This window comes from Ailuropoda melanoleuca, chromosome 14 (genome assembly GCF_002007445.2).
Source record: "Ailuropoda melanoleuca isolate Jingjing chromosome 14, ASM200744v2, whole genome shotgun sequence".
In the NCBI taxonomy this organism is placed as follows: Eukaryota; Metazoa; Chordata; class Mammalia; order Carnivora; family Ursidae; genus Ailuropoda; species Ailuropoda melanoleuca.
In genome coordinates, this window is record NC_048231.1 from 102,667,581 (window position 1) to 102,687,737 (window position 20,157).

Consider the following 20,157-nt stretch of genomic DNA (forward strand, 5'->3'; position numbering starts at 1 on the left):
TTTTTTTTTTTTTAACCAAGTCATCCTTGCTCCTACCTGGACACTTTGTCACCTAGCTTACGTTAGGGTTCACTCTTAGTGTTGTACGTTCTATGGGTTTAGACAAACATGTAGGGACATGTTGCAAATTATGGTATCATACAGAGTATTTTCACTGCCCTAAACATTCTGCATCCACCGCCTAATCATCGGTCCTCCCCACCCCCAACCCCCACAGCCACTGATCTTTTTACTGTCTCCATAGTTCTGCCTTTCCCAGAATGCCACGGAGTTGGGATCACACCGTACGGAGCCTTTCCAGACTGGCCTCCTTCAGCTTAGTGCTATGTATTTAAACTTCCTCCAGGTCTTTTCGTGGCTTGATCGCTCATTGCTTGTCAGTGCTGAATAATATTCCATGGTCTGGATGGACCACAGTTCATCTGTTCACTTAGTGAAGGACATCTTGGTTGATTCCAAGGTTTGGAAATTGTGAATAAAGCTGCTGTAAACACCCATGGGCAGGTATTTGTGTTGACTTGCTTCCAACAACTGTGGGTGATACCGAGGAGCGTGATTGCCAGATCATATGGTAAGAGGATGTTTGGTTTTGCAAGAAACTCTCGAACTGTCTTCCCAATTGCCTCTACGTTTGGCATCCGCACCCTGATGTAGGAGAGTTCCTGTTGCTCCACACATCCTTGCTAACATTTGGTGTTGTCAGTGTTCTGGATGTTTGCCATTCTGACATGTATGGGGTGGTATCTCATTGTTCGAATTTGCAGGTCCCTCATGACATGTGACATGACGCACCTTTCCATATGCTTATTTTCTAGCTATGTGTATTAATAACCACAATTTTATATTAATCTTGTATCTTGCATCCTTGCTGAAGTAATTTATTAGGTCTACAACGTTTTCTGTGGATTCCTCAAGATTTTTATATACAGAGTCATGTCATCTGAAAATAGATAAATTTACTTCTTCCTTTCCAATCACAATGTCTTTTTCTTTCTCTTGGCTGATTGTCCTGCCTGGAACCTTCAGGACAATATTGACTAGAAGTGGTGAGATGGACATCTTGTTCGGTTACTTATTTTAGGAGTAAAGCATTCAGTCTTTCACCTTGAGTATGATGCTAGCTCTGGGTGTTTCATAGATGCCCTTCTGTAGCTTGAGAAGGTTCTCATCTGACCAACTCTTGGAAGTTCATTGACTGTTGCTTTTTTTAACCATGAAAGGTATTTAATTTTGTCAAATGCCTTTTCTGCATCCATTGAGATGCCCATGTGGGTTTTTCTTTATTCTAATAATACAGTGTATTTTGTTGATTTTTGGATATAAAACCAACATTGTATATCCAGGATTAAACCGACCTGGTGATGGTGTATACTCTTTTTTCTATGTTGCTACATTCAGTTTGCTAAGATACTGTTGAGGATTTTGGCATCCACATTCGTAAGACATATTGGCCTGTAGATTTTTTTTTTCTCATGATGTGTTGGTCTAGTTTTGGTATCAGGGTAATGTTGACCTCATAGAATGAGTTGGCAAATGTTCTATTCCATTTTTTGGAAGACTTTGTGAAAGATTGGTATTAATTCCCTTTTAAATGATTGGTAGAAATCACCAGTGAAGCAACTATGGGCCTGGGCTTCCTTGGTGGGAAGTTTTAAAATTACTAATGCAACTTCTTTCCTTCTTACATGTCTATTTAGATCTTCTGTTTATTCTAGAGTCTGCTTCAGTGGTTTATGGTCTTCCTAGGAAGCTGTCCACTTTATCTAATTTCTTGACATAGAGCTATGCACTATGTTTCCTTAAAATCTTTTTCATTTCCATAAGACTGGTTGTGGTATTCCCTCTTTCATTCCTAATTTTAGTAATTTGACTATTTTCTCTTTTTTCTTGGTCGGTTAAAGGTTTATCAATTTATGGATCTTTTCAAATGTCGACAAAATTGGTTTTGTTGATTTTCTTTATTGTTTTCCTATTGTGTTTCATTTATTTCTGATCTCCTTCATGTGCTTTGCTCTGAGTCTAGTTTCTTCCTGGTTTTAAGGTACAGAATTAGGTTATTGATTTGAGACCTTCTCTTTAGTATTGACACGTGCGATCAAAGATTTCCCATTGAGCCCCAATTTAACACATCCCATGAGTTTTGCTTTGTTGCATTTTCATTTCCATTAATCTAAAAGTATTTTCTAATTTTGTTCATGATTCTTCTCTAACCCACTGATTATTTAGGAGTATTTGTCTAATTTGTACATACTTGTGAATTTCCCGAATTTCTTTCTCTTATTGAAATCAAATTTCCGATTTTATTCCATTTTCTTTGGAGAACAGACTTGTATGATTTCAATTCTCCAAATTTACCGAGACTTATTCATGCCCTAACATAGGGTCTATCCTGGAGAAGGGGGGATATTGTGCCATTGGTGGTGGGTGTTCTACAGATGGCCCTTAAGTCCAGCTGTGTTGTGGTGTTGCTAAAGTCTTCTCTTCCTTTGTCGATCTCCTGTCTAGTTGTTCTGTCCGTCGTTAAAACCGGGGTATTTAAGTCCCCAACTGTTCCCATTGAAATACTTGTTTCTACCTTCAGTCCTGTCAGTTTCTTCATGCTCTCAGGCTTTTGTTGTGAGGTGCTCCTATGTTTATAGTTGCTATTATCTTCCAAATAAATGGATCCTTTCTCACTGTAAAATATCCCTCTGTATTGCTAGTAACTTGTTTTGTCTCAAAGTCTATTTTGTCTGATATTAGCATAGCACACTAGCTCTTTTACCATCCCTTTACTTTCAAAGTATTTGTATCTTTGAATCTAAAATATGTCTTCTGTAGGGAGTATGTAGTTGGATCTTGCTGTTTCAATCCATTCTGATGATCTTGCCTTTTAACTGGATTGTTTAATTCATTAATATAGTTGATATTTCCTTTTTTCCCCATATGGCTCACATCTTTTTTTTCCCCTGTTTCTCCTTTCCTGACTTCTTTTTTTCCCATAAAAATATTTTTATTATATTATGTTAGTCACCATACAGTGCATCCCTGGTTTCTGATGTGAAGTTCGATGATTCATTAGTTGCGTATCACACCCAGTGCACCATGCAATACGTGCCCTCCTTACTGCCCATCACCAGCCTATCCCATTCCCCCACCTCCCTCCCCTCTGAAGCCCTCAGTTTGTTTTTCAGAGTCCATAGTCTCTCATGATTCTTTTGCATTAAATGGATATATTTTCTAGTGTAACATTATGATTCCATTAGTGATTTTTTTTATCTATATGTTTTAAATTATTTTCTTACTGCTTGCTTTAGGGCTTATGATACATTTTAATTTATCAGAGTCTACTTCAGGTATGTACTACCGTAAATTCCAGTACGATATGTTAATTGACTTCCTTTATAGCTTTATTTCCTCCACCCTTTTTTGTGTCATTATTATTATACATATTACATCTGTATTTGTTACAAACACAATACACTTTTATAATTATTCTTGTGTATAATCTTATGCCTTTTAAGGAAACTGAAAGAAGAAAAGAGAATAAGCACGTATTTATGGAGTTTGTTAAATTCATCTTCTAATTTACGATTTCTGGTTCTCTTCATTTCTTTCTTTGGATTTGTGTTGCCATTTGATGTCATTTCCTTCTTGCAATCCAGCGTTGCAACCCATCAGCCTCCTTTGTGCCGTTACTGTCAAATATATTACATTTCTGTATGTTACAGATCCTACAACACAATTAAACACACGTGGTTTTATGCAATTGCTTTTTGAATAACTTGAGGAGAAAGAAGAAGAAATATTGCATTTGATATATATATATATGTGTGTGTGTGTGTGTGTGTATATATATATATAATATTTTATAATTACCTTGAGCCGTGCTGTTTGTTTTTCTACACAGATTTACATTATTGTCTGGTATTGCTGGCTTTCAGCATGGAGAACTTTGTGTAGTATTTCTTATAAGTCAGGTTTGTTAGCAATTTGTTACTAACAAATTCTGTTTTTGTCTATCTGAGAATGTTTTCATTTTACATTCACCATTCACTTGTGACAGATAGTTTTGCTGGATGTGGGAATCTTGGTTGACAGGGTTTTTTTCTTCTTTTGTCACTTGGAATACATCTTACCATCTCCGGCTGCCACTGTTTCAGATGAGAATTCAGCTGTTAGTATTACTGGACTTCCCCTCTTCATATTTAGTAGTTTTTCTCACAGCTCTCAAGATTTCCTCTTTATCTTTGGTTTTGAATATTTTGGCTATACTGTGTGTCTGTTTAGGTGTGGGTTTCTGCATTTTCCTACTTGGAGTTTGTTGCTCTTAGATTTGTAGATTAGGTCACCTAAGTAGTGTCCCATGTTTCTCCGAGGCTCTGTTTCTGTTTCCTCATCTGTTCTCTCTCTGTTCTTCAGATTGCTTCATCTCTATTAATCTATCATCAAATTATCCAATTCTGTTTTCTGCCAGCTCAGAACAACTGTTAATAGATTTCAGTGACATTTTCATTTCTGTTGTACCTCTAAACTCCAGACTTTTCACTTGGTTCTTTTGTATATTTTATATTTTGTCATGACATTCTGTTTGATGAGTCATTGTTATCATACTTTCCTTTAATTCTTTAAAGACCATCTCCTTTGGTTCTTTAAGCGTGTTTATTATACTGCTTTGAGGTCTGTCTCCTAAGTCCAACATCTGGGCCTGCTCATGGGCAGTTTCTATTGCCTGCTTTTTTTTTTTTAAACTGTGTGAGAGTCACACTTCCCTGTTTACATTTTTTTAATATCTTGTAAATTTGTTAAAAACTTGGTATTTTAGATAACATATTGTAACAACACCAGATGTTGATACCCCCTCTGAAATGTGTTATTGTCTTCATCTGTTTATTGTTTGCTTGTCTATTTGCTCCATGCTGCAGCTGGACTGATTCAGTGAATTAGTTTATTTCCCCTGTCTTGGGCAGCCTCTTTTGTCTCTGCTCCTACTTTTTCTTTATTTTTATTATTATGCCTGGCTTCCTAGGGGTTACCCTCGGTCAACACAGACTCATGGTCAGCCACTGAATGTCAGACATTGTGCCTAAGTCCCTAAATCAGTAAGCTTTTCAGTCTTTGCCTTTGGCTCTGTGTGTGACTGAGAGTCATATAGCAAGTTTACAAGTTTGTCCCCTGCCCCACCAGAGACTTGTAGTCCCAAGTTCCCGCTCCAGTACGTTGGAGGCCATGGTGGGGGCATGTTCTTCTTGAACATCATGGGTGATTGTGATTCTAGCAGGGCTCTCTTTTACTCTCTTTTGCCTTGATCTTCCTGTTAAATTTCTAGCTGGCCTGTTGGTAGCACACTCACCTATTAGTCTTCACTGACCACAACCCGATTGCTCTACTGTTCACAGCAATGCCTTCTGGAATGAATTTCTCCAGTCTGATCCACACAAGGTTGGGCCTGTTGGCAGGAGCAGGGTATTTCCTGAGGCTTGCTGTGGCCCTCCACTGGGCAGAAACTTTGTGTTACAGAGCAGAAGCTGTGGGGTGTGTGTATGGGGACGGGGGCCAGTGCGGAAACTAATGCCACCACCGCCTAGAACAGATCTTCCTCAGTGCAGAGCCAGGGACGATGGACGTCCTTTGTCCACTGGCTGCCTAATCCACTAATTCTAGCCCTTCCACCCCGGGAGTGTGGGGGATGTAAGTGCTGCCACACAGCTGCCGTGCTCAGAATTGCTCTTCGACACATGGAGCTTTGGGGGATGGAGCACTGCACTCTGCACCTGCTGCCCCACTCCGATCCTTCTTGCAGCAGGAGCTGGGCATGGGGAAATGGAGGAGCTTCCTGGCTTCTGCCACCTTATCAGGGGAGGCTCTTTGTAGCACAGAGCTGTGGGACATGGGATCTGCAATGTTCAGCCATTGCTTTATTTGACCCAGAATATGTCTTTCACCCCAGGTGTCTGGGGAGTGGGACCTGCCACGTGGCTTCTGAGCCTGCTTGAATAACTCTCCTACAAGAGGGTGGAGACTGGGTGCAGCCCATAGCTTGAATGCCAGAGTCTTTCATGGTTTTCACCAAGTTTCCATAATTTTGTTGGATGCATGGTTCTTAATTTGTTCGTTCTCTAAAGACTTTGACGATTGTCTTTGCTAATTTTAACCAGTTTAATAGATGTCTTTTGGTGGGAGGAGCTTCCTCAATCTCTTCCCACTACATTCTTGAAGCCTTGCCTCTGGCTGTTCTCTTTTTGTGAAGTGTCTGTTTGCTTCATTCACACATATTTCTATTGGGCCATCTGTCTTCCTATTTATTTGTAGCTGGTGATATGTACATTCTGTAAATGTACATTGTTGGAAATATGTATTGCAAAACATTCGCCCACTTTGTGGATTTTTAATACCTTGATGGTATTTTTTGATGAATAGGAGTTCTAGGTTTTAATATTGTCAATTTAATATTGTCGATGCTTTCTTTGATGGTGTTTTTATAGTTACTATTCTGTTTATGAAATCTTTGCCATCCCAAAGGTTGCAAAGATATTATCTTGTATTTTCTTCTAGAAGTTCTTTTATCTTCCACATATAGATCTGCAACCCATCCAGAATTGAATTTGCTTAGGCAACCAGGTTCTTTATTTTCTTATATAGATATCCAATTGACCTAACATTTTTATTGAAAATGCCATCCCTGCCTCACTACACTACAACATCACTTTTACCCTAAATCAGACTGTATTTGTGTAGGCCCATTTCCTGCTCCACTAGGAAGTTTATCTAACTTTGCCCCAGTACTACATTGTCTTTTTTACTAGAGCTTCATGAAAGGTCTTTATATCAGTAGTTTAAGTCCTCTAGCTTACACTTCCTTAAGATTGCCTTGGTTATTCTCAGCCCCTTTTGTATATTCATGTGAGGTTTGGAATTAGTTTGTCAATCTCCACAGGGGGGAAAAACAGCTGTGAAATTTATTGGGATTATATTTAACTTATAAATCAATTTGAGGAGAATTGACATTATTAATATATTGAGTCTTCTAATCCATGAGTATGGTATGTCCCTTTATTTTATTTGTATCTTTTTGTTTTTGTTCTCTTAAAAATGTTTTATGCTAGTTAATACAAGGGCCCTGCATATGTTTTTAGATTATTTCTAAATATTTGATGTCCTTAATACTATTGTAAATAGTATGATCTTAAAATTTAATTTTCCATTTGTTGCTGGTATATAGAAATACGATTATTTTTTAATATTCATCTGGAATCCAAAAATCTCCCCTCTCATCCAATTTTAAGTTATTAGTCTATTTATTTTCCTCAGGTGAAAAGGATTGTGTTTGTCATATTCAGTTCATGGGACATTATTGCCATTTGTCCCTGCAAGGCCTCTCTCTTATATGGTTCCTTTGTTTGCTCATCCCTTTTGTCTCCTTTCCTCCCATCCTCTATATTGACCACCATTGACCACCATTTTCATGTGTCTTATGTTTGCTTTCTGGTTACTAGTGGGTCTGGGAATTTTTTCACACTCTGTTGGACTTTGAAGTTTCCTACTTGGCAAAGTTACAGTTCATGTTCCTTGCCCTTCTCTTGCTGTTGCTCTTTACCTTGCGAAATTTTAGGATTCCTGCATTTTTCTTCTTGTCTTTATCTCAAAACATGATACCACAACTGAAAACATGATTCTCTCTGGCTTTTGCCCATCCATTGGCTAAATGGAGACTGAAACCGAGACCATGCGTACACCAGCCACCACCACCATATATGAGCAGCAAAAATCCCTGAGTTACAATTCATAGTCGCATTTTCCTGCATGCAAATAATGTATGGTAGTGCTATTGCTTCTTAGCCTTGCAGCTGGCCTAATCCTCCAGCTGTGGGACGGGGGCTCCTAGGAATGGTGAGACTGATATGGAAGTATTAGTAGTGATTGAAGTAATGCTGCTCTATCAGCATAATTATGTGCTAATTCACTAATATGAAGTCAGCACTAGCATCCCGATGTTGCGACGCACTCAATTTATGAACAGTTTTTAAAAATCTAATAGTGCTCATCATCGTACTAAGCCTTCTACAATAAAAGTAACGTAGACCTTATCACAGTGCTCTGGTTCTGTGCTATGTGAGACCAACACCTGAGTAGGTACGCACGTCCAGAATGTAAACCAACACGCACATGTAGGACAGCAAGTGCAAACTGTGGGACATTAGGAAGTAATCTCTGGGTGGGCTCACTTTCCACATCCTACCCATTTCATTTGCTCCTTTCAGGTCTCGCCCATGTTATCTGCTTCACATACCTTTGAGTTTCATTTCCCAGTGAGAAGTTAAGACTTAAAACACAAATACTCCCAGCCTTTCATCCCTGTAACACACGAGTGTGGAGGGCTCCTGTATGCCAGGCACAGTCCTGGGTCCGATGGGTGAGATTCTGGGGCGGGGGGGAGCACTTGGCATGGGACGGGCATCGGCATCACACAGCATTAAAGGACTGGTTCAGAAGCCCTTCCTCAGAGATGTTCTGAGAGCAGGGATGAGGAGAAATGTAGGATAACTCTGAGCATGAGAAAGTGGGGCCTCACGGGGGAGGAAGCCACAGAAAGGAGAGTTGCGGACCCTGGAAGGCACACGCTATGTGATTTCCCATTTTCCCCTGAGCCTGCCCAAAACACTCTCAATTCATTGAGGACTCGACTGAGGTAATCCAAATCAGATCTCAAATTTTTGTATTAAGTTCTACCAAGTCACATTTATTTTTATGTCTGATGTACCTGACATCAAATAAACAGTTATTTTAAAAATTGGGTGCATCACAACACTATGACATAGCCAACCTTTAAAAAAAATGAATGATTTATTTAAAAGGTTGGATGTGTCATACGAGCGTCTAAATCAGCAAGTGAAAAATCAGACACCCCAGCAGCTGGGGCAGCCAGCAGAGAGCAGAGGAGTGGAAATAGCACAGATTAAACAAAGGATATTTTTTTCCCTAGGAAATTAGAAAACAGTGTGTAAATGTGACATTACATGGCTGAAATTAAAATTATTGCAATGTATGTATTTGCATTATCCTAAAGGATGCTTGTTTAGACCTGATCATGGTAACCCTTTTGTTTTGGTAATGATTTCCGCCCCCCGTTTTTTTTTGTTTTGTTTTGTTTTGTTTTGTTTTTTTACCTGTTAATGGGTTTTACAAATGTGCCCAGTCCTGTTTTGCTCTCAGAAACATTGGGATGCTGAAAGCCCTACCAACAAGTGTGTGTGTGTGTGTGTGTGTAGGTGTGTGTATGTGTGTATATGTGTGTGTAGGTGTGTGTATGCATGTGTGTTTTCTTTTATCTCCTTGCCTGAAGATGCTGCGGAATGTCTAGTTATAGTGAGATGGGGTAAAGAAGTGAGCAGACCTTGCAGGCCACAGGATGAACAGGTTTCTGTCTGTGTGCCCCCCCCCATCCCTCTGTCTTTCCCACTCAATCACGCACCTCAGGAGGGACATCCTGTAAAGCTGAGGAGAGAACGCTTGCCCGGGGGATGAGGAGACCTGGGTCATGTCCTAGCATGCCCATTCCCATTTTTAGCTGTGCGACCTTGAGCAATCCCTTGACCCTCTCTGGGCCTTCTCCCGTTCGTGGATAAATTTGTGGTTGGATTCCAGATGCTGTTAAAGGTCCAGCCTGTCTTTAACCTCCAATTACACAGGGTCTCTAATGTCTTTAATTGCAGGATCCATGCCCAACGTGTCTCTCCCCAGCAGCACAGTGTATAAGGCACTCAGTGAAAGATTGTTGGATTGAATTGAACTGAGAGAGGCATCCAAGGTGAGTCGAGGGTCAGGCTGGAAGGGAAGCATTGGAATCCATAATAAATATTTGCAACCAAGGGAGAGCTGTGTTGGGGTGTGCGTGACTGGTCTGGATTCACATGAGCATGGGATTTGGAGCCCCCCAGGGGAAGGTGGGCAGGAAGCTTGGATAAAGGCTGAGAGGAGAGCTAGGTCTGGGATGGCGGAGGTGGGCACCGAGCACATAAAGGAGATGATGGGAGCTGTAGTGCAGACATTCCCAGGGGAATCCTACCCCGCACGACAGGTGACAGGCAGGAAGGGAGCAGGAGAGGGGAGAGCCCCAGGCCTGCAGCTGCCTGGGCTCCACGGACCCCTGTGCCCGTCCTCCTGGGCTGGCCGGGCCCTGGCACCACGGGTGCCCCTCACGCTCGCTGGGCCCTGGTCACACAGGCTGCCAGAGAAGAGGCAGAGGGAGGCTGTGGCTTTTCGGGGGGTCCGCTCCCGCTCTGGAAGCCTCCACAGAGGTGGTTCTCCACTGTCAGCGGTCCCTCATTGGAGGACAGGCTGGATGAGGACCAAGCAGGCTGGGCAGGGACTCCGAGGCTCTGCGGGCCAGGAGCACCTGCCGCCCATGGAGCAGAGTGGGACCTGGGCCCGGAGAGAAGCTGTCCCGGCGGCTTGGGCTTTGATGACGCCAGGCGAGGGAACCTCCCTGTGACCGTGCCACCCCTGGGGGGCTGCCTCCACTTCTCCTTGCCCCACGGGGTCTCCTGCTAGCTGTCCCGGTCCCTCCCGCCTACCTTGGGGAATGTTTTGAGACTGAAGTAAGAGAATGCATCTGGAAATATTTTGAAAATAAAAATAACATCGATATGCAGGGTATCATCCTCTTTCTGGGCTAAGCTGCCATAGCTGGGACGTGCAGCCCCACCGCTACGCCTAACGCGGGAGCGAGTGTCGCCTGCACAACCGTGTCGGTCAGCAGCGGGCTTCGTAAGCAATGCGTTCATCTCCGTAATCTACTGTATCTGGTGCGGCTTGCCGGACAGGGTAACCAGCCCCGAGCATGGTCCACGGACAAGTGCGAGCTTGGCCACGCCGACGTCACGCGCGAGGACAAGCATGGAGAAGACTGCAGTACAGGTGGGCCAGCTCTGAGGCGACCTTGGAGGACCTGGTTCTTCACTCCTGGCCTCTGGAAGCACATTTATTCTGTGTTTCAAGAAAGAAAAACCGAAACTACAGGCTACAAAATGACAAATGACTAGAAGCCTTTTCTACACTCTGAGTGGCAGGAAGGACTCAGTATTGTTCCCCTAATGGGGTCAGTATTCTGGAATGAAGGTGGATGACCTTACAGAAAGGAGGGAGTGTGGGTGGGCGTGTTTTGCTCTCGAGCTCCTATAATCCCCACCCTGCTGCAGAGAAGCCCCCGGCTGAGTCCAGCCCTGCACCCCCCACCTGACCAGGGGGCTTGGACCCCCCAGTGGCATGCCGGCCACTCACCTCCCCGTAGGGGTGGGGTGTCTTTGTCGCATTTGCTCACACTCCCCCAAGGGTCCCCTCCTGCCACTGCATTCTCCAAGGGTCCTATGAGAGCGTCTCCCAGACTTTGCTTGGGTCCGCCACCTCAACTTGAGAGCCTCTGGCCGGGCTCACTTTTGTCTCTCAAGCCTTCAGCAGCTCTGAATTACCTCCTTTGCAGGTCCCAGCCAGCCTGCTGCCATGACACGAGGACCCTGGCAATGCTGTCCAAGCACAGCCACCCATAGTGTGTGACAGTGCGGGCCTTGGCCCAGACTGCCCTTTTGCACCTGGGGTTGGAGGCCCACATCTGTTTTGCAGCCATGAGCACGTCAGCCTTCCTGTCCTACCAGGGTACACTCTTGACGAGACACCCTCGCAGTTACCATCCATGCCCTCGGAAGTTCCTGTCTTCTGTCACATCACCCTCTCACTCTCCTGGCGCTCTGTGGTGTGGTCAGCATGATGTCTGAGAAGGAGGGCTGAACAGCAAAGCCAGCTTGCTCGGATCACACGAGGCTGGTGAGGCTCTGTTCACAGGAACCATCTCTTCTGTGTCTGTGGCACGTTCCCCACTGTTTGTCCTCCTGATTCTCAACCCAGGACCTCAAAATGGTTGCTGTGGTTCCAGACATCACACCCTCACTGGACGCCAGGACAGGAGGAAGGGGGCATTTTCTTCAGATACCCCATCTTTGCATCTGATAAGGGAATCTTCTCTGGCAGATTTCCCCTCAGGGCCCACTGGTCAGAACTGGCTCACGTGCCCGTGCCTGGACCATCACTGTAATTCACTCCGTGGGGCTGAGGGAGGACCCTCCCGGTGTGGTTTGCACAGCACTTGAGTAAGAGGGGCTCAAGTAACAAGGTCGATTTGCTCAAAGATCTGTGCCTGATACCTGAACACAACTGGTGTTCCTTCGTAGGAAAACGGGGCTTGACAAGGAGCAATGTGCCCCCACAGCATGGAAGGGAACTGCTAGGACAGTTCCTCACTTTCCTCCCTCTTTGCTTCCTGATGCTGCCTTTGCCACTGGCTGACCGGTTTGCTCATCCCAGACCGGCCTCTGAGCCCTTCCCAGGCCACAGCGCAGCCTGGGAGTTGGCCCGACACCCAGGCCGACAGGCTCCCCGCCTCTCAGACTTCAAACCTGCCACAGGAGAGATCCCACACTGCATGGGGACAGGCACATGGTTCCGTCTGAATGATCCCCGGGCCCTGGGATTGCACCATATCCCTGCATGCAGCTGCCCGGCCGGGAGGAGACGTGTTCCTCTCTCCCTGCCCAGTACTTCCAGCAGTGTCGGACCGGGCCAGGACGTGCGCGCTCGGGCGCGCTCCTTCCTTTCCTGCCGGCGTCAGCGTGTGCGGCTCCAAGCCAGCAGACCGCCGGGTTACCCACCAGCCAGGGACGATGGTGCCATTATTCCTGAAAATGTGGCCTCAGGTCCAGGGGTGCTGTTCTCCTTCTGTCCCTCATCTCGTATTTAGAGAAAGAGGTTCCGTTTCAATATTCCCTTTATGGTGGGTGTGTCCCTGGCTAGAACCCAGAGGCTGCATGGACCTCGACTCGCTGGACACAAAATGATGGGGAGTGATCAGAGTCACAGGGTCCCTTCTGCTCTGATGTGGATTCCTCTGGCTGCTCTGGGGCAGGCACGTGGTTGGTTCTTAGTGCATGTTTGAGGAATGAAAGCAGAGAAGTTGGGGGGTTTTCTGGGAGGGGTCCCATCACAAGCCAATAAACATGGTACTTGGAGGCATGTCTGGGTCGCTGGTTCTCTCTCGAGTGTAGGAGGTATTCTCCCGCTCCTCCACGTGCTGTGTATTCACACCGTTGTTCTTAAGCTCTTCACCACTGAGCTCTCCTTCTCCCTCACCTCTCATGCTGGAGCGGGTCTCTGCCACCTCCATCGAGGGCCTGGAATCTTCCATGCCCCCTCTTTGGCTCCCAGTACTGCCTGCCACCTTGGACGGGAACCCATTTGTTGGTCCCCCCACCCTGCTTTGTTGTGCCCCGGCAGTGAAAAATACTTATTTTATTTGGTGATACCTAATGATACTGGAAATACAAAACGTATCATTTATCCTCCACTCTTGGAGATGGTCAGGGGGCCGGACACTGCTCTGCAGCGATAAGGGGATCCCTTATCGACCGTCCATGCTGCATGTGTTTTGTTTCCTGGAGAATTTAGCACAGGTAGAGGGGCACGGAGACTTTTCCTTCCTCCTGGGAAGATTTTTCATCATGTTGTAAAATGTAAATGTCAGTCTGCAGCAGGGCCTTGGGGAGCTGGTGTTTCCACTCAAGTTATAATGCCTCGGCCTCGTCACGGGGTCCAGGGAACGGCTCTGCGTCTGAGGTGACAGAGGCCCCCGAAGCTGGCCCCGCTGGCCTGGGGGTTTGCCCAGAGCTCAGGCTCGCCCCATCCCCACCACCGGCCTCTTCCCTTTCTGCACTGGATTTGAGCCAGCAGAGACCCGCGGAGGCAAGGCACACATCTCTGAAATAGTGTTTCTCCCTTCCAGCCCAGCGTTGAATCCTTTTGGCTAATGGAGTCACTGGTTTATGTTCAGGGAGGCAGGGAGGCAGGGAGGATGTCGGGGGCCGACTCTAAATTATGTGCGGGGGGCTTGCGGCCCGTCCCCGTGACAGGAGCACCTCTGATTTATCCTCTGCAGCTGGAGACTGACCTTTCCCCTTTCACTCCTGCTCTTCTCCCCTTGGACTCCTGAAGAAGCAGACATCTTTCCATCCTGAACTGTGTGCGAGCAGGCAGGCCCTGGGCCGAGGCATTCCGTAAGCTTCCTTCTCGCCTGTGATATTGGAGAATCCTGTTGTCCCAAAGCCCTCTGCCTCTTAGGAGCTGTTGGGATGGCTTCATCTTCCATATTTCAACCTGGAGAACACTGGAGAACGGAGCTCCAACTCACTGTCAGTGTTTCCGGAAATAAAAACTGAGGGACAACTCTGCTGATGGCGATGTGCCCCCTTCCACTGGAGCGGAATGGATGTGTGCATGTGGATTTATGGCCATGAGAGGAACGTGCTCCGTGTCCCCTCTGCTCCCTCCCTTTGTGACACCCAGCTCTTGGGTGAGCTGGTTCAGGGTCTGCTAGTTCCCAGTGTGGCATGCTTCTTCCCAGACAGCCCCACAAATGTCAGAAATTCCATACGGCTGCACCCACCACAGCCCAGGAAGGCAAGGGAATGAGGCAGAGGCAAGCAACAGAGAGAAGGCAGGCAAGACCGCCCCAACTGTTGGCCCCTCGGGGCAGCAAAGGTGACCCTGGACAGACCACGGGGCCGTCGCTGTGCTCGCGTCCCAGCGCTGCCCCAGCTGCCCTCGCCCAGGCAGGTTCTCACAGGGGTGCTGGCAGCTACCCCCGGCTGGGTGCTCCGGCTTCTCACCTTCTAGGAGCCTCTTTTCTGGGGATGATAGTTGTTTTTTTAGGAATGAGGACAGTTTCCCTTCCCTCCCAGGTGGCTGCTGGCAGGCTGTTCACACGGGCCCAGCCACCCACCATGCCACTCCTCGCCCAAATTTACCAGAGCCAAATGGATTAGGAACGAAGTCATTATACTAAAAAGAATAAATATGCCAGGTGAAAAATGGATTATTAATTCAAGCGGTGCCCTCCATCCCAATAATAAATGACCTAGCATTAGGGAAAGCCAGTCGCTAAATTAAAACGAATGTGGGAAGGTGCCCCCCAGCGCGGGAGCCCACGGCCGGCCGGTCCCCTCCCTCCCCGAGCCCCAGCCCCAGCCGCTCCCGATGACAGATCCTCCAGCCCAAACTGACAGCTCCTCAAAACCTGCCGAAGAAAGCCAGCATTAATTAAGTCATTGCTGGACTGTAATTTCCTTGAGAAGTAAAAAATTCTCACACAAGAAAAGGTTACAGAGACCTTTTCTGTGTCAAAATTACCATGCTGCATGAATATTAACACTCTTAATGAAGACAACCTTCTTTTCATCAGGAAGGTTCTGGAGCAGGTGCCAAACCTGAGGCCTCACTCTGTGGGTTTCACAGTCTCGGGAAGTCAGCACAATGCAGTTTTCCCATTTAAGCCAACGTTCCCCCCATGGTCACACCTGCTTGTCCCCGCCCCCCCCATGCAGAATTACAGGTGCACCTGAGCTATAGTGGGCGCCCGGGAAGAGAGGAACCCAGCTCTGACCCCAAACTGCACCCATGGTCCTCAGACTGAGGTGGGCCTCTGGAGGACACCGGTGGGCATCGCTGGCCCCAGGCACCTGCAGGTGGGCCTGGGCGGAGCAGGGTATGGGTGGGACACCCGCAGCGCGTCCTGCTTTTCCTTTTTGAGGTGCAGCGTTGAATGACTTCTCAATGTGGCTGGGCTTTGGTTTTACTCCTGGAGACAACGATGACCCTGCCCTTGCCCAACCCCTTTGCTCTGGGAAGACTATTAGGAGGGGTCATTTGGAGGTTGCCAATGGGGCGTTTTAGCATGATGAGTCCCCAGATGTCAACCCGGTTATTAATAATAATCCAATGAAATATCTTGACGCAGTTGTTTTGGTCCTCAGTTGTTGTCTTCCCTGTCCTTTGGACCCTCCGCCTTATGAAAATGCTGAAAACAGAAGCGGGGGTGTTCGTGCGGCGTGGAGGGCGTCCCAGCGTTCGTGGGAGGCTTGGCGGTGCCCCGAGGCCCCTGCACGGGAAGTGATGACTTGGGAACGCAAACGTAGGCGCTAACCGGTCGCGTAGAAGCTGTTTACTCTGAATCGCAAGCGCACTGCGGGACTGCTGCCTTCAGGACACGTTCTGTGAGCCTCCGGCAGCAACCAGAAACATCTCCGGGCTGAGATGGCAAACCGTGGCCGTGCGAGGGGCCGCGAGGGCCAGCGAGGCGGCTGCCAGCTGGTCCCTCCCTCCCCCAGAGCCTCGGGACAGATCATCTCTGCGATTGCATTGCTCTTCGCTTCTTCCCGATTAGTCACTGTGACGTCATGAAGGTTGTGGCTAACCAGTAATGATAAATCTGGCCGTTTGGGTTGAGCCATATAATACCCTGTGTATATTTAAAAGGTAAGCCGTGATATATAGTTATGGGTGCTGATGTAATAGCTATTAGATTTATACTATGTCGAAGGAGCAAGATTTTATTATGAAGAGCAGTAGTTTACAATCTTATTATTGTTTATTACTGACGTCAGTGCGGCCTGGAAGAATCAGGTTGCAACTGGAAGAAGATCCATAAATGTCATCAGAATGGCCCCTCCCGTGAACAGACTCCAGTCGGTAAGCGGAGCCCCACGGCCCAGGTGAGCGGCTGGCGGCGGCCCCTGCTGACACTGTGTCATTGTGCTGTCGCCCTGCTGTTGGCAAAGCCCTGTGGAGTGCGAGTGCCCTGTGTCGGTGGAGACCCAAGCCCACAGTTCTCCCAGGAAATGACCAAAGGGAACAAAGTGCGTGTGGTGGTCGAGTGGAATCCAACGGTCATTTTCCTCGCAACACTGGGCCTCAGGGGCCCGGGGAGCACGTCTGAGGCGAGTCTGGTCTCTCCCACTAGTCTACAGGCTGTCTCTTCACCGCACGTCCCCCACGACGTTGTCCATTGCCCCTGGGAAAGGATGACAGAGTTGGGACCCTCCCCGATGCGGCACATCAGAGGGAAAAGTGAAACCACACCTCCAGACACACGTCTGTGAGCCCCCCTCTGCCTTGCGACTGTGGGGTCAGTGTCCCCAGAGCAGGCTGATGGCGGTACATCTCCTGCTGGGGTGTCCTGCATGGGGGGCCGTGCCCAGGGTCCCAGGGGAGCAGAAGGACATCAGGGAGAAGGGACGAGTCAGGGCCAGCTGCTCCTGGGAAACCCAGTCACGTTTTACACAATCCTCCTCACGTCTCATGTCTGAAGCCTGACTGAAACGGGAAAAGTAGGGGCACCTGAGGGGCTCAGTCAGTTGGGCGTCTGCCTTCAGCTCAGGTCGTGATCTCCAGGTCCTCGGATCGAGCCCCACATTGGGATCCCTTCTCGGTGGGGAGCCTGCTTCTCCCTCTCCCTCTGCTCCCCCCACCCCCTGCTCGTGCTCTCTCTCTAATAAATGAAATCTTTCCTTCTTTTTCACATTAATTTATCCTGTGGAGGGAGGGGAGCTCGTCGTCCCCTAGATAGTGGAGGTTCAGGGTCGAGGCTGACTCACCTTACTGTTCCTTGGCAGCGTCTGCTTTGCACGTGGGCCGTGTGAAGGGAACCAAGTGTGTGCAAACGTTTCATTTTGGACATCCCCCCACCCCTGGCTCTGTTGGAAGCAGGGCCTTCTCCTGGACAGACAGCTTTCCACCTTTGTGTTCTCAACCGCAGTGGACCCCGCTGGTCTGTAGACTGGTCCATTTCTGCCGGAGAGACGATCCTCATGTCAGAATTCGGCAGCTGGGCGTGCCGCATTTCAGTGCCCACTTGTGCGCACAAGGACACCCTCCCGAGGGGCTGATGGAACATCGCACAAAACTTTTGTGGCAGGTACTTTCAGCCGTTTACACGCTGTTGCAACCCCTGGGGCCCTGATTTACATTTGTGAAAACCAGAAGCATTATCTCCCAACTGGGTCTGTTTTCTATCCTCTCCACTTTCCACGGGGAAGCAATGTGTGACAGTGACCGAATACAGCCTCCAAAATAGTAGGTACTCAATAAATGCTTGTCAGGTTAAGGGAACACATTAGTCAGTTCTATTTATACTAAAATAATGAACCAAGTAGTTGGCTTGGGGGCGGCCCCATGCAACTGGGCGCAACTCTCCAGGGGCACTGGGCCTTCCATTCTCCCCGAGAGCGGCCCCCCGGCGGCCCCTCAAGGGCTTGCCGGTCCCCTTTGTTGGCATTTCCCACCCAGCAATGGCCCTGGCTCACGGAACACCTGGACGGGAATGAACCAGCCTGGGTGACGCACCCACACGGTCCCGTGCAGGAATAGAACGTTCTGAATGTGTTGACTGGCGCTATCCAAGATTTAATAATCATGAACTCCACCCAAACTACGCATGCTATAAAATGGCAATTTTAATATCATGGACCTGGTGACATTTACACACCACTTGAACTTTACTTCAGTGGTTTATATATTACCATCTGCGATCCTTTAGAAATGTGGCTTCCAAGTAGTTTATTCTCCATCTTAGAATTATTTCTGGACTTTGATAGGATCACATTTTGCTGGCCTGCAACAGTTTTAAACTCCTCATAACAGTTCCCATAGAATATTCTATTTCAAGGTAATGCTATCGCATGTGGTCATTTTCAATAAAAATAAAACCGTGAAATAATGTTTCTGTATACCAAATGGAGGTAAAAAATAAATCCTCAGGTCTACGGAGTGAGACCCAGGGAATTATTCCAACAATGCCGCGGCAGAGGGGGCTTCCTTCCATCCGCACCCCAGGCTCCAAGCCTCTTCCCCACTAGTCCGAGGCTGGGGGCCAGAATTACCGGCTGCCCCCGTGGGCCGGTTGGGGACGCTCCTGTTTTGTGTGGTGTCCCCACCACATCCTTCATCTGAGCAGCAGAGAAGTGGCACAAGAGGACAGGTTTGGGTGGGGGCGTCTTTGCAGCCCTATTTCTACCCCTAAGGGTACGCTGTATTCAGGAATTGCCCCTAGGGTGCCCCTGCCTACTGCCCTGTCTCCACAGCACCCGGCGGGATCAAACAACAGACTCCCTTAAAGAAAAAAAACCCATGAGGACAAAGGAGCTCTGCGCACATCCACGCTCGGGCACTCATACGGCCTCGGACGCAGCACTGCACATGAGCGAGCCACGGCTGCGCCTGGTTCACGGCCACACACGGAGCTGCGGGCCCCTCCCCGCGCAGGACTGCGCGAGACGACCTCTCCCTAGACGCACGTGCGCACGGCGTGCTGTTTGCCCCGCGCCCACGAGCTGAGTATCTGCAGAGGACGCCGGCCTGAAGTCAGAGCTCAGACGCAACCAGAGCCCACTTGGTTTTGCTGATCGCCGGGCTCGCTGCCGGTGTTTACCCCCGCCGCCAGCGGGATGTTCTTCCTCTAGTCGTCGGCTTGGAGCTGCTCACTTACTGGTGTGGAAGGAAATCCCCAAGCCAGAATTAAATTCCAGCCTTTCTGATGTGCAGCCTCCAGGTCTTTGGGAAAATCACCCAACACGTTCATTCCCTCATCTGTCAAATGCTAACTGGCCGGCTCTCAGCTGATCGCCACAGCCGTTCCTGGCTCTGGATCCAGTTCCAGGATTATCTCATTCTTCCCACTTTTAAGGACTGCTCACACCCATACACTGTGGGATTAAACACACAAGCTCATGTCTGTTGCCATAACTCCCACTCCTTGACCTACAGGGCCCCTGGGAGGGGGGCATACCCCCCCCAGGCCCTACAGGAGGCATCTGGTGCAGCAGAGGGAGGGCATGCTTTGGGCTCAGAAGTCTGTGCATCCCTGGTGTGGCACACGTGTCCCTGTTGCAAGCAGCCCAAGGAGGATATGTCACTGTTTCCACCTTCAGGGGCTCCCCTAAGAGGGACCCTGGGCTCCCTGTGTGATTTGGCTAGATGGGGATGGTGACAGTTCTTAGCAGGCACCACCAGACGTGTCCAGCTGCTTCACTTCCCTCTCTTAGATGATCCATCAAAGATAGTCTTTAAAACTCCACACTAGTGGCCACGTCCCACATGGTGGTGGGTCCGCCTGCCTCTGCTCTTCCACTGGGTACTTGTTTCCTGGTGCCTCAGGCACAGAAATACCCAGGGAGATCCTTCCAGCTGCCAACACAGAAAGTCGGTGCAGGAGTGGGACGAGAAGGGTCGCCTATGGGCTGGGGGAGCTGGACGCTGCAGGGGAAGAAGCCAAATAGCCACATCTCTGTTATCTTAGGGGGT

At 48.1% G+C, this 20,157-nt stretch overlaps 1 protein-coding gene across 2 annotated transcripts in view; it reads left to right on the forward strand.

The window, feature by feature from the left end:
- Positions 1 to 13,276, forward strand: part of ZNF407 (zinc finger protein 407) — a 490,784-nt gene extending 477,508 nt beyond the window's left edge. Inside the window, exons 9-10 of one of the 2 annotated variants that reach the window (XM_019804986.2) lie at positions 9,693 to 9,787; positions 10,632 to 13,276. In XM_019804986.2, the coding sequence (XP_019660545.1) occupies positions 9,693 to 9,763 (71 nt within the window). In that variant the 3' untranslated portion in view covers positions 9,764 to 9,787; positions 10,632 to 13,276. The remainder of the gene's footprint in view (positions 1 to 9,692; positions 9,788 to 10,631) is intronic. The other variant, XM_019804987.2, reaches the window with a different exon arrangement.
- Positions 13,277 to 20,157: the final 6,881 nt, after the last annotated feature.